We start from the raw sequence: 15,400 nt of genomic DNA on the forward strand, positions 1-15,400 counted from the left end.
ACTTACATAATAATTAAATACAGATAAAGTGTAAAAAATAGTGTGAATTTTAAAATTTTTTAATTAATTGAAAAAAAATTCTGATCCAATAATATCTTATTGCATCATGTGTGTATAAAGAGTAAAGTTATTTATAGTCTTTCATTGCAGTAGTCGTCCTACGTGGCATCCTATATGACGGTTTGTGTTTTGATGTATTAATTTGATAATTTTTTTTGTCATATATATCAAATCACTAACCATCACAAGCGTGTTACGGAACGATTACGATAATAAGTGATTGCAAATAATATTATTTATATATAAATTATTATGTACATTAATACAATTAGAGTGTGTTTGATTGACATGGAAAATATCATTTAGAAAAGAAAATGTTTTCCATCTTTTGTGGAAAATAAAAACCACCTCTACCCAAGGAAAATGTTTTTCTTAAAAACATGGAAAATTAGGCATATTTTCAAAAGTTGGAAAATATTTTCCATGGAAAAAATAGCAATCAAACACTCCAAGTAAGAATTTGGGTGGAAAATTGATATTTTCCATGGAAAATAAATGTAATCAAACACACCCTTATTGTCATTTAGGACCCTTTGCGCACTAAACTCGCAGAAGCCAATCAGGGCTTTTCCCTCTAATCCTAAACATAGCCCACTACAATGGGCCCACCAAAACTTGAAAACCCGAAGATGTCCCCCAATACATAACTAGGATCATTTTAAATTACAGGGGCAGTTTTGTCTTTTAGGTCAAGCTACATAAATTGAAGTCAAAAGACACAATTCTCAACTCTGTACGCTTCGGCTCTATTTTTTGTTTTCGTTTTGATGATAATGGCGTCAATCTCTTCACCGCTGTGTCAATTCCCGTGTATGGCACTTCAAAGAACCTCTCAGAACTCCAAAATGATTGCTTCGTCTCGGATAAATTCTATCAATATCTCTGGGAAAAACCCCGTGCAGAAGTTGAAGAGAAATTATGCAATCACGGCGGTGCTTCCAGGTCTAGAGAAGGATCCGAGAGAACCGGGATTGGCTGTGATAGTGGAGCCACCACTAAAGGAACCAACGGAAATTGAGAAGCTGAAGAAAAAATTGATGGACTCATTCAACGGGACAGATAGAAGATTGAGCGCCTGTAGTGAGACTAGGGCTGAAATTGTTGAGCTAATCACGCAGGTTGAGGCAAAAAATCCAACTCCGGCTCTGATGGAGGCGTTGACTTTGCTCAATGGAAAATGGATTCTTGCTTAAGATCTACCTTAATTTTTCTTTAATATGAAGCTTTGCGTTCTTGTTTTTGTTTAAAAAATGCTTAATTTATTAAATTGTCTAAGAGTTACTTTCAACTTGCAAATGAATCAAACGTCAAATACTCAACGTATTTCCATTTTTTTAGGTTTTTAATTTTAATTTTTTCTACATCAATTTTTTAAGTCTTGCACAAGATGGTGTGTCATCGATGCAAGAAAAAGAAAAATGCAGTTTTTGCATATGATTTCATACAAATCTACGGATCATTAACAAAAATCAGTTATTGAGTTATGATGTGTATCTCTTTTAGAAAAGTTTAATAGAAATGAATTTTCTCTCTCTTTCATAATGTTATTATTATTAGATAAATGTTTTCAAGCAACAATTTAATGTTTTCTTAGACATCATTAGTATCATTTGCACTCTATAAATTACATACGCAAATGGATACAATAGCAGAGAGGATCGTACTTTGAAACCATACAAACACCTTCCTATGCTATACATTCAGACCTACTTCACGTCGACGTTATAGAAGGAGATGTAGGACGACTCAGTGGTTTTCTCAGGTTCAAAAATAGATTGTGACATTGAATCCATGTCCGACGACGAGTGGAGTTTCGAAGAAGACGTGATGCAGCAGTTAGAGGACATTACCACGTGGGTCGAATATTGACGATTTGTGAAGCATGTTGTTCGCGAGTACTTGGCACCGAATGGAGCAAATCAATATTTATTCCCGACTAAGCGGTGTGGCTACATTTTTATGCTGCAGAATATGCATATCCATCTCCAAACATGTTTTCAAGAATTTAGGATGTGTTCGTCCATGTTCATGCACTTCACACACATTCTTCGTGATCAGTACGGTATATTGAGTAGCACGAATATCGACGTGTACAAGCAAGTAGGAATGTTCTTGTACATACTTGTACACGAAAAATGATATCGACAAGTGTAAACTATGTTCGGTCACTCGCTGCAGATCATAGCGCACTATTTTAAGACGGTACTGCATGCATGCTTGGAATTCACTGTTATAATGGTAAAACCAGATCTGACATACAACGGAGGTGCTGCCCACCATTGGTCCCATACAGAGCGCTACCTTCTATTCCAGGTTTGTGACACTCATTCACGAAACATTTTTGGGGTTTTCATTGATATGGTGACGTAAATTATGAACTTGACAATAGCTGTTTGTGATCGTGAAATTGCAGGACTACATTCGTGTAATTGATGGGACACAGGTCAGAGCTGTATTGCTTAGTCGCAGAAGGGAAAATTTCTTAGGAAGAAAGGGTATTCTGATGCAGAACGTGTTGGCAGCCTACGATTTTAACCTATGTTTTACGTTCGTGTTGTCAGGAACCACAGGGAACACGCATGACAATTGTATATTGACCCGAGCAGTGCATAGTCCAAAAATAAGTTTTCGCAACTAGCGAACGGAAAATATTACCTTGTGGACTCAGCGTTCGCACACAGGCCTGGGTATATGGCATTATATAAGGGCTCCGACATTATATATCATTTCCAAGAGTTCGGGAGCTCAGCGAGAGAACAACAGCGTCATTTTCATAATGCACGCGAGCGATTCAATTTCCACCATTGTTAATGTCGAAATGTTATCAAGTGGGCGTTCGGTGTTTGGAAATAGAGATGGAATATTCTAGATCGAATGATAGCTTATAATATGAGAGTGCAAACTGTTGTAGTCGTGGCCTCAATGAAAATTCCTAACTTACTTAGAAGAAACGATCGGCTCGACGAGGATTTCCATGGAGTCGAAGAAGTGAACGATGTGAAGTTGAGATCTAACTTTCTAATGAACAAGGTAAAATTGTCGTTGATCTGGATGTAATAGACGCGGAGGACATGTCGTGGCAACAATTGCACGATTACATGGTATAGACGCTATATTAGTAGTCGTACGTTGGGGACGAGAAGAAATTTTTTGTTGTGTGTATTTTCTTTTTTGTGTAACCTGTCTTCATTATGTTGATGTCTCAAGTGTCGATGATGGGGACGTTAGTCGCTGTCAATTAGAAGTTGTCCACCAACAATTACGAACCATGTAACATGTTTGTTTCCGTATTAATAAAATAATCGTCTCCTGTTTGTAGAATTGTCTATCAATTTGTGAAAGTGACATGTGTTAAAGATATTGCACCACGTGGCCAAAATTGTTTACTCATCTTCAAAGGCATTTGTGGAATTGTTGAAATTAGGTAAGGTTGAATCCAATGGTTGATGGCAAATTGCAGGATGAATATGTTAGAAACATTGATTATCTTCTTACTGGGGCCCACGAATGGCAGCAATAATCTGGAGAAAATAAGATGAGAATGGGGGTCAAACAAGCTCTATAACTATAGAGATGTGAATCCTAGAAAGGTATACCTAGGGAATGATCATACACACAATGTGAAAAGAATAGGTGATTGTGCTATTAGAATACATAATGGCATTATCAGACCCCTTAGAGGTGTTAGGTATGTCCGAGCCTAGCAAAAAATCTTATTTCCTTAGGCACTCTAGAAGAAAAAGATTATGAGTTCAGATCTCATGTTGGTACTTCAAAGATTTTTAAATGGTCTCAAGTGGTTATAAAAGGTCCCAAGAAAAATGGATTATATGTCCTTCAAGATGAAGCCTTAAATAGTAAAGAGTCAGTATTATCTTCAGTTTGTAAAGATAGATCAGACCTTTGTCATAAGAGGACGTGACACATTGGAAACAAAGGGTTAAAATATCTAAATGACTAGAATTTACTTGGTGAGGATAGTATTACATCTTTACGCTTTTGCGAGACCGATGTTCTGTGAAATTCACACATGGTTAGCTTTGGGATAGGTGAACACGGTAATAAGAGATCATTGGACTACATTCATTCAGATTTATGGGGTCCTGAAAAACATCCCACACGTGGAAGGAATAGATTTTTTTAATCCATTATTAATGTCCACTCGAGGAAAGTTTGGGGTGCATCTCTTTAAGTCCAAATCTGAAACTTTTAGTAAGTTTAAGTCATGGCTTGCGTTAGTTGAAAATCAAATGGGAAAGGGTGTGAAAACTCTTAGGACGGACAATAGTTTAGAATTTTACAACTTTGAATCTGATAGTTTTTGTAAGGTAAAGGGTATAACGAGGCACAAGAATGTAAAACATACCCCCCTAAACAAAATGGGGTGACAGAGAGGATGAATCGAACTTTATGGGATAAAGTCAGATATATGATGATTAGTTCAAGGTTGTCCAAAGGTTTTTAGGGTAAAGCCGTGCATACTGCTGCCTATTTGATAAATAGGTCACCTTTTATTTCTATTAACTACAAGACTCTCCAAGAGTTGTGGTCTGGAAAAATCTCAGATTTGTCACGCATTAGATTGTTTGGTTGTGTCGGTTGATGGCAAATTGGACATTAGGGCTACAAGTTTGTCATGTTAAGTTATCCAAAAAGAGTGAAAGGATATAGACTATGGGTTTTAGGTGTGAAAGGCATTGAAATTATTAGTAGTAAAGATGTGAAGCTCAATGAACTTGACATGTCTTGCCTTAAAAACACAGACATATAAAACAAACAAACTAAGGTAGGAGAATCTTTTACTGAAAAGAATATGGAATTTGAAGTGAAGAAATTGGATAAGAATCCAAAGGATAGTGAAATCCAAACTTAGAAAGAACCTAATCAAGAAGCAATAATAGAACAACTTGAACTTGAAATTCCTGAAACTATTGTCCCTAATCAAGAAACATCTGGAAGTATTAATTTGGATGATTACCAATTAGTAAGTGATGGAGAGAAAAGACAAGTGAGGCCCAATTTGAAATATATCTCTTCCAATTTGATAGAATTTGTCCTCGTTTCAGGTGAAACCTTAGAGTCAATTGAACTGACTTTATTTAAGGAAGCTTTAAACTGTAAAAATTCTGAAAATTAGAAAAAGGCTATGAAAAAGGAGATCTAGTCTCTAAACAAAAATGAGACTTGGAAATTGATTGAAAAATCAGAAAATCAAAAGGTAATCATTGTAAATAGATCTAAAAGTTGAAAGAAGAAATAGGACCTTTAACATATAAAGCTGGTTGGTTACGAAAGTGTTTACTCAAAGAGAGGGGATAGCCTATAATGAGATGTTCTCACCAATCATTAAGTATAAAATTATTAGGTTAGTCTTAACCTTGGGTGGTCAATAGGATTAGGAGTTGGAGCAACTAGTTGTTAAGACGACTTTTCTTCACGGGTAGTTGGATGAATTGATTTATATATCTCAACCTCAAGGGGTCGAGGTGAGGGGAAAATATGAACTTGTGTGTTTGCTTAAAAAGTCCTTATATAGTCTTAAGCAAAGTTCTAGGCAATGATGTAAAAGATTTGATGCTTATGTGCTTAAAATTGGTCTTAAGAGAAGTGAATTTGATACATGTTTGCATTTTTAATAACTCTAAAACAGACTATGAAGTTTATTTATTGTTATATGTGGATGACATGTTGCTTTGTAGCTTTAGTAAAGCTGAAATCATTAAGATAAAAACGTTTTAAAGTCGAAATTTGACATGAAAGACTTGGGAGATGCAAGAAAAATTCTTCGCACAGTTATTAAAAGGAATAAAGCTGATAATAGGATGACTATTAATCAACAGTCCTATTTGGACAAAGTGAAAATCAAATTTGGTGTGAAATTTGCTAAGTCTGTCAATATGCCATTACCTGCACACATGAATTTATCATCTGCACAACGCCTTAAAACAGAAGAAGAAATGCATGAAATGAGTAATGTTCCTATGTTAATGCCATTAGGTCTATGATGTATTCTATGATTACCATGAGATCAGACCTTTCATATGCAGTTAGTTTTTTGAGTAGGTTTATGTCTAACCCAAGTAAACTTCATTGGACTGCACTTAAATGGCTGTTGAGATATCTAGCTAAAAATTTAAAAAGATTATTAGTGTTTAAACGAAAAATGAAAAGTTAGAGCTTAAATGATGTGTAAATTCTGACTTTGTGAGGGATAAAGATTAGGGGAAATCTACCACTTCATACTTCTTCACTTTAGGTGATAATTATATCGCATGGAAATTACAGTTACAACCTATTGTTGCACTCTCCAGCATTGAAGTAGAATATGTTGCATTAACTGAAACTGTAAAAGAATGCATGTGGCGAAAGGCCTTCTATGTGAATTAAATTTCTTGAATGATAATGCTATAATTTTTACTAATATTCAAAGTTCATTGATGTTGTTTAAAAATCCTATTTATCATTAATGCTCTAAACATGTTGAGGTGAAGTATAACTTCATTAGGAAGAAGTTAGCTTTTGGTGATTTTATTTTGCTTAAAATTGCAACTGATGATATTACTACAGATGTTGGAGCAAAAGTACTTTCGATTGGTAAGTTCAACAAATGTTTATCAATATTGAGTATTGATAATGTTAGGAAAATGTGTAATTGACAATCTGTGACCAAAGGACCTATTTGTCAAAATTGTAAAGTCAAGGACCAAATTGTAAAGGTCTAATAGTTCAGGGACTAAAGTTGCAATTTAGCAAAGTTCATAGCATAGGTCTAGGGTAAAGTGGGATGCTTTGAAGATACAAATGGCGCGTTAATTTCGCTAGAGTTTCGCCCTGACCTCGCTCAAGCCTAAATTGCAGAACACACGTCGCTAGAGTTTCACTGAGCTGTCGCTCGAGCGAAGGTGCATCGCTCGAGTTTTTCCAGCACCTCGCTCAAGCGACGGTGTTATCTGGCCTTTGGTAATTTAATACCTCGCGAATTTTTAACGCTCCATATTACCAAATTCAACCTACTATATAAACAAAACGTCCGATTTTCGTAAATGACCTTTGGCAAACATTCAAACAGGAATTCCTCTCAACTTCCAAAGGATTAAGAACCTAATATTCATTCTTTTCATCTTTTAATTCTCATGGTTCTTTGAATAAAAACATCAACCCTCTTAAAACCAAAACACCCTTTCATATCTCCATATCAACTTCCAGAAGATCGTCAGTTTGAAGATCCGGGAAGGGAATTGCTTGAAGAGCTGGAGTGCTTGGTGATTCACGAGAGGTAGAAGATATTCAAGGTTGGGATTTTGACGTAGATCTGCAAAATCCAGGATAGCTGTGGTCGATACAGTAAGGAGGTCAGAGTATTGTTAGAATCAATAATGTCTGACGTACTGTAAGTCAATATCTTCTATAGTGGATCTCTACTGGCTTGTGCCCGAAGTTTTTACCCAGTTGGGTATTCTTCGTCAACATTTTGTGGCGTTTTTACTAGTTTTTGTTATTTACTTTTCAACCGGCAATTCAATTTAGGTAGATAAAGTATGTGAATGAATCTGGACAATGCATAATTTATGTGACTTGTTGCATAAGTTAATTAATTGCCTTAATTCCGCATAAACACCTATTCACCCCCCCTCTAGGTGTTGGTTGGGTCGAACTATAGCTTTTTCAAGTGGTATCGGAGCTAAATCTCGAGTCCTGACCCATAGTTGTCTAGATGAGTCAATCACTGTCTGTACCTCCATTTTTCGATAGAAGTAATTATGCTTATTGGAAGGTTAGAATGCGTGCTTTTCTTAAGTCTTTAGATGAGCATGTTTGGGTAAGTGTGCAAAATGGTTGGAAACCTCCCTCCGCTACCGTTTTTGGAACTATTAATCTAACTGACATATCACTGTGGACTAAGGATGAAATAGTTGAGTGTAATTGGAATAGCAAGGGTCTTCATGCCCTGTTTATGGCCGTGTGTTACGAAGAGTTTAGGAGAGTGTCAATGTGTGAAACTGCTAAAGAGGTTTGGGACATTCTTGAAACTACACATGAGGGAACTAAAACGGTAAAGAATTCTAAGTTACAAATGCTAGCTTCTAGGTTTGAAGAAGTGAGAATGAAGGATGATGAAACGTTTGACGAATTCTGTGCTAAATTGAATGACATTGTTAATTCTAGCTTCAATCTAGGTGAGAGAATTTCCGAGTCTAAAATTGTGAGAAAAGTGCTTAGGTCCCTGCCCGAGAGATTTAGGCCTAAAGTCACTGCCATTGAGGAAAGTAAGGACCTAGATGAAGTTAAAATTGAAGAACTGGTAGGATCCCTGCAAACTTATGAACTCACTGTCACACAACCTAAGAAAGGAAAGTCCATAGCCTTAAAATCTATCAAAGAGGATGAATCTTCTGATACTGACTCACTTAGGGACGATGAAATTGCTTACTTTGTTAAGAGATTCCAAAAAATTCTCAAGAATAGGAGAAAGCCTTAGGATAGAAAAAGTGGAGCCCCTAGCAATTTTTCAAAAGAAAAAATTGAAAAGTTTACCAATAAAGGGTCTAGTGATAAGTCTCATTTGGTTAGGTGCCATGAGTGTCAAGGAATAGGTCACTATAGGAATGAATGCCCTAGTTCTAAGAAGAACCAAAGAAAAGGAAAAGGTAAGGCCTTAGTTGTCTCACTTACAGATAATGAATCTGAGACCAGTGATAGGCAGGAATCTTCTAGTAGTGAGGACGAAGGAAACTATATGGCATTTGTATCGACTGTTAAGAGTGAATCTGACAAAGAAAGTGACAAGGTTGAGGAAGAACTTCCTAACGATAACCCTAGTAATGAGGATGAGGATGACATAGACATACAAGAAGCTTATCAACTTTTGTTTAAAGAGAGTCTTAAAATCAAAAAGGTCAATAAAGCCCTACTCAAAAATGTTGATAAACTTGAAAGAGAAAAAGAGAAACTTGCTAGTAATCTTCAGGATTCACTTAAGAGTGGTAGTGAGTTAAAGTGTGTCAATGAGAAGTTAGAGGACAAGATTAAGACTTTGACTAGTGAATTGGAGAAATATAATGCTCATTTTTAAACTTTCATAAGTGGGACTAAGAAATTGGACAATATTTTGGGAATAAATAAGCCTGCAGGAGATAGAAAAGGTCTAGGATATGTTGAGGGTAACACACATATTACTAGACCATCTAAGACTATGTTTGTTTCAGCCTCTAAGAAAGCTAATGCTGTCGGCAGTTCAAAAAAGGGTAAGAATGTTCCGAGAGAACAGAGTCATCAATCACATAGGAACTTCAATCCCAGATACCCACAGACACGTACCTTTGAGCCTAGGTTCATTCCCACCTGTCACCACTGTGGAGCTCTAGGACACACTAGGCCTAGATGTTATAAGTTAGGCAATGAGCGTAAAAATCATAACATTCCTAGTCAGGTTAGCTTTCTGTCTAATCAGGTTAGTCATTTGACTGAGATGCTTGCTAAGCTTACTAGGAGTACTTTATCATCTAAGAAAGTTTGGGTCAAAAAAGGTGATCTAGCTAGACATTCAGGTCAAGAAAACTGTTTTGTTGCTCATGTTGCATTAAAAGCCCAAAATTACAATATGTGGTAACTAGATAGTGCATGTTCTAGGCATATGTGTGGTAATAAAGCTTTGTTAACTACTCTTGATGAATGTAATGGTGGTATGGTTACCTTTGGAGATGGGGGTTCTGCACCTAGTCTTGGCAAAGGTATTGTACAAATGCATGGATTACCTGTGATCTCTAATGTGCTTTATGTGGAAGGCTTAAAGTCTAATTTGTTAAGCATTAGTCAGATTTTTTATGATGATTTTGAGGTTAGCTTTGTGCAAAAGAAATGTACCATGTATGATTCGTCCGGTGGGGTGGTCTTTGAAGGGGTTAGAACGTCTGACAATTGTTATGGAGTTTTGCCTAATTCTAATTATGTGTGTAGGAGTGCAAAAATTGATGTGAGTGAGCTCTGGCACAAAAGGTTAGGTCACTTGAATTATAAGAGTCTAGTACAGCTAGCTAAGAAGGAATTGGTTGATGGTTTGCCTAAGATAAGTCCGAGTGAAAATGTTGTGTGTGGACCATGTCAACTAGGTAAACAGCTTAAGGGAAGTCATAAAAAGACTTCTAAAATTCTGACCAAAAGACCCCTGGAATTGATACACATGGATTTAATGGGACCATCTAAGACTGAGAGTCTAGGATGTAAGCGATACATTATTATTGTGGTAGATGACTTCTTGAGGTTCACATGGATAGAATTGTTTAGGGAAAAATCTGATGCATGTGATCTTATAAAGTCTCTGTGTAAGCGGCTTAGTAATGAACTCAATCTCAAAGTGTCCAGAATGCATAGTGATCATGGAAAAGAATTTGAAAATTCTAATCTTGAGAGTTTTTGCATGGATGAAGGGATATTGCATGAGTTTTCTTCCCCTATCACTCCTCAACAAAATGGGATGGTTGAAAGGAAGAATCGTGTTCTTCAGGACATGGCTAGAGCCATGCTTCATGGAAGGTGACTAGCCCTACACATTTGGGGAGAAGCTGTTAACACTGCATGCCACATAATCAATAGAGTCTACCTTAGACCCAAGACCGATCAGACTCCATATGAAATTCTTAAGGGTAAAAAGCCTACGATTAAGTACTTTCGTGTGTTTGGGAGTAAGTGTTATATTCTACGTGATAGAGGGAACTTGGGTAAGTTTGAATCTAAGAGTGATGAAGGAGTTTTCTTAGGATACTCTAGAAATAGTCGAGAATTTCGAGTATATAACTCATGAACTCATGTTGTGATGGAGTCAATCAATGTTGTGATAGATGATGCTGTGCGTGAGGGGGAGAGTGTTGAAAATTGTGATAGTGATGGTGATCTTATAAGTTCTAGTGATCCCACTGAACCACCTATGTCTGAATCATCTCTTAGGAAAACTGAAACACCTGAAAAGGAAACACTTCCACAAGATCGAGATAAAAATCCTAAGGAACCATCGACTAGGGTTAAGTCTAATTATTCTAAGGACAATATCATTGGGGATCTAGATGAAGGTATGAGACTTCGTAGGAGAGTACTGAACAATCTAGCTTATACCAGCTATGTCTCTCATGTAGAGCCTAAGAAAGTTGAAGACGTTCTTAGTGATGAGTGTTGGGTGAATGCGATGCATGAGGAACTCAATCAATTTGCTAGGAACAATGTGTGGATCTTAGTTCCCAGACTTGAAAATTGTAATGTTATTGGTACTAAGTGGATCTTTAAGAATAAGACAGATGACCAAGGTACTATAACTAGGAATAAGGCTAGATTAGTTGCTCAGGGTTATACTCAAGTTGAAGGAATTGATTTTGATGAAACTTTTGCCCCTGTTGCACGACTGGAGTCTATTCAGATTCTGCTTACTGTTGCTTGTACCTTAGGGTTCAAGTTATATCAAATGGACGTTAAGAGTGCCTTCTTGAATGGACTTCTTCAGGAAGAAGTCTATGTGGAACAACCAAAAGGATTTGTTGATCCTAAGTTCTCCCACTATGTCTACAAACTCCACAAAGCACTTTATGGTCTGAAGCAAGCTCCTAGAGTTTGGTATGAGAGACTTACTTCATACCTTGAGGAACATGGATTCTCTCGAGGTGGTGCAGATAGGACCTTATTTATTAGACATATTGAAGAAACTATCACCATTGCTCAGATTTATGTCGATGACATTATTTTTGGGTCTCCTCTTGAGTCTCTAATATATGAGTTTGCTGAGTGTTTGAAGCAAGAATTTGAGATGAGTATGGTTGGGGAGTTGAGTTATTTCCTTGGACTTCAGGTGAGACAGACAGAGGATGGACTGTTCATTTCACAGTCTAAGTATACTAAGGATCTAGTTAAGCGCTTTGGGTTAGTAAGAAGCATACTAGGACACTATGAGTACTAGCTTGAAGTTAGGTCGTGATCCTTTAGGTAAGTGTGTAGATCCTTCCCTATATCGAAGCATGATAGGTAGTCTTCTCTATCTCACGACTACTAGACCTGACATTGCTGCTAGTGTTGGAATGTGTGCTCGATTTCAGGCAGATCCAAAAGAATCACACTTAAGCTCTGTTAGACGCATCATTAGATATGTGAGTGGTACAGTTGATCTAGAGATATTCTATTCTAGGAATTATATTATTGATTTGGCTGGTTACTCCGACGCCGATTGGGCCGGGAACGCAGATGATAGGAAAAGTACGACAGGGGGTTGTTTTTACATGGGGAGCAATCTCGTAGCCTGGTTAAGTAAGAAACAGAATTCTATATCTCTATCCATGGCAGAGGCCGAATACGTAGTTGCTGCACTTAGCTTCTCTGGATGAAGCAGATGCTGAGTGATTATGGGATTAGTCAAGGGACCATGACTGTTTTCTGTGATAATACAAGTGCTATAAATATTTCTAAGAATCCCATTCAACACTCTCGAACAAACCATATTGACATACGACATCACTTCATTCGTGAGCTTGTTGAATCACATGTAGTCTCCCTCGACCATGTCTCTACTGATAATCAATTGGCTGATCTACTTACAAAACCACTAGATGGATTGAGGTTTGAGTCGCTTCGGACGGCTGTTGGAGTTTGTTCACCTATCTGATCGTGGATTCATGCATATTTATGCATTCATCACATATGCACCTAGTCACTTCATATCTTGCATGTGATCTGTGTGTGTGTGATGCATTTTTTATTGTTAGTTTGTCGTTTAGTCTTCTTTTGTGTGTTATATTTTTGTGTTTAAATATGAAAATAAAAAAAATTTAATTAAAAAAAAAATAATAATAATAAATAAAAATAAAATGGGATTTTTTTTGTGTGTGCCTTTTATGTGACGATAATAGCTTTTGCATTAAAAATCAAACTCTATTTTTCATCATATGTACAAGTCTGAGGTTCCATCATCGTTCTCTTTGTCTGTGGAGTTCTGAGTATATGACTCGTCATTCATTTTTGCACAGCACACACTGTAGTCCTGTGAGTAAGTCTTGACCGCATGGGTGAGACTTGGGATGGTGTTTTTCTGTGATTGGGGTTATGTGTCCATTTGCCTTGATCTGGGACTAGTGTCACCTAATCATATTGTCTTTCCCCACTTTTATTTTGTTGAACTTATGACTGTCTTCGGAGCCTATTTGACTCGAACAATTAATCCTGAGGGGTTTCTAACTTGGTGCCCTATGGTCATCTGACCTGGGAGTCACCGGCCCAAAGTTCGTTACCGGGGTCATTTATGTCGCCTAATGGGGATAGCATTGCACTTAAATTCTTTTGCTAAAAAAAAAAAAAAAGGGAAGAAATATGGAATCATACGGTTAGGGGGAGTAAAATTGTGATAATCGCAATATTTGATATAGGTCCTCGTGGAATTGGATTCGACTGTCACTTGGTAGACATACACCTCTATCTGGTTGTTTTCACGTGTCCTTTCTCACTAATTTAAGGTTTTGAGCCTCACTTGCATGGACTACGTGGCACTTTTCACGGTAATATTCTGTATACACTTTACTCCACGGGATTTTGAACTATGTGTGGACTTACGATTTGTCTATGTGCTGAATGTCGGGGTTGTGACTTTATGCTTATTGTTGGTATAGTTACATAATTGGTCCCATGCTTTTTTTTTATTAGTTTCTCATGCTCTGCACTTGTCTTATTTTTGAAAATACACGATTTGGGGCTAATTTCGTCATTTCTTGATAATTGTGTTCTTTTTCTCAAAAACACAAAATTATCCAAAAAAGATGGAGACCAGCCAATCAATGAGAAGGAATATAGGAGTCTTGTTGGAAGTTTACTGTACTTGACAGCAACAAGACCAAATTTGATGTTTGCGGCAAGCTTACTTTCTAGATTCATGAGTAAGCCATCACAAACACATTTTGGAGTTGCCAAAAGGGTCCTTAGGTATATCAAAGGAACAATAAATCACGGCATCTATTTTGCTGGAGGAGTTGGCTCAAATTTGATTGGATATTCAGATAGTGATTGGGCAGGTTCCGTGGATGATATGAAGAGCACGAGTGGTTATCTATTTACACTTGGTTGGGGAGCATTCTGTTGGAATTCAAAGAAGCAAGAAGTAGTGGCACAATCCACAGCAGAAGCTGAATATATTGCAGCATCATCAGCTGTAAATCATGCCGTTTGGTTGAGGAAAATTCTTAATGATCTTGCGAAAGTCAAGATGATCCTACAACTATCATGGTGGATAATCAATCAGCCATTGCTATTGTAAAGAATGCAATTGATCATGGAAGAACCAAGCATATTAAAGTGAAGTTCCATGCTATCAGACAAGCTGAGAAAGAAGGAGAAGTTCATCTACAATATTGTCCAGGTGAATCTCAAATTGCAGATATGTTCACTAAAGCATTGCCCAAATCCAGGTTTGAAGACTTAAGATTGAAGATTGGAGTTTTACCCAAAAGCTTCAAGGAGGAGAATGTTGATTATTGAAGATTTTTGGTTTTCTCCACATGATGAAATATGAAGAGTGTTTGAGCGGAAGATGAAGAGTGTTCGAGAGGAAGATGAAGAGATGGATGCATTCACCATCATTATTAGTCATTATTAATGGATGCATTCATCATCATTATTAGTCATTATTATTCTTCTTAATTGTGTGACTCTTAGTAGTCTTATACTATCCTATAAATAGGTTTGTCATGTACTCAAATCAAATAATTCATATATAAAAAAAAAAGTTTCTCTCAAAATATACTTTGTTCTGTTCTTATTACTGAACTGATCCGGTCTTGATAGGATCTATCCTTTATTACTGAACTGATCCGGTCTTGATAGGATCTATCCTTATTTTCGCTGCATACTAAAATCACAATCAGAACAAACAGCCTCTAACAAGGTGTTCATACATGCAACATTTAGGTGAAAGCGGGACGATGACCCTAAGACGTTGAGAGCTTGATTCTACCAAATTTTGAAGTCAACACAATCAATACAGAACTCAATCCCACTTCAATCTTAACCTAAACAACGCTATTAACAAAAATTCAACTTTCCATTGGCAAAAAATTGACATCCAATCCGATAACAAGCAAACTGTAAGAAGGGAGGAAAAATGACTCTAAAAAGTAAAGTGAACATTTTATTCCAAAATAAATGTGCCAAAATTAAAAATGAGTGAATTGGCGAAGAGAGCTACGAATTTCAGCACCAACGATGATTTGATTCCATTATTTTCTTACCGTAAAACTAGCTGTTTGATTTGAGGGAGCAATTGCCAATCATGGCTTCTTGCTCTGTAAATACAATAAAATTCAACGCAAAGACAATTTCA

At 36.8% G+C, this 15,400-nt stretch overlaps 1 protein-coding gene across 1 annotated transcript; it reads left to right on the plus strand.

The window, feature by feature from the left end:
- The first annotated feature begins 804 nt into the window (after positions 1-804).
- LOC111370657 (light-induced protein, chloroplastic-like) lies at positions 805-1,382 on the plus strand. Its single transcript, XM_022992478.1, has one exon. The coding sequence runs from the start codon at positions 828-830 to the stop codon at positions 1,251-1,253; it is 426 nt and encodes a 141-aa protein (XP_022848246.1). The 5' UTR covers positions 805-827; the 3' UTR covers positions 1,254-1,382.
- The last annotated feature ends 14,018 nt before the right edge of the window (positions 1,383-15,400 follow it).

The sequence above is a fragment of the Olea europaea genome, chromosome 21 (assembly GCF_002742605.1).
Source record: "Olea europaea var. sylvestris chromosome 21, O_europaea_v1, whole genome shotgun sequence".
Lineage (NCBI taxonomy): Eukaryota > Viridiplantae > Streptophyta > Magnoliopsida > Lamiales > Oleaceae > Olea > Olea europaea.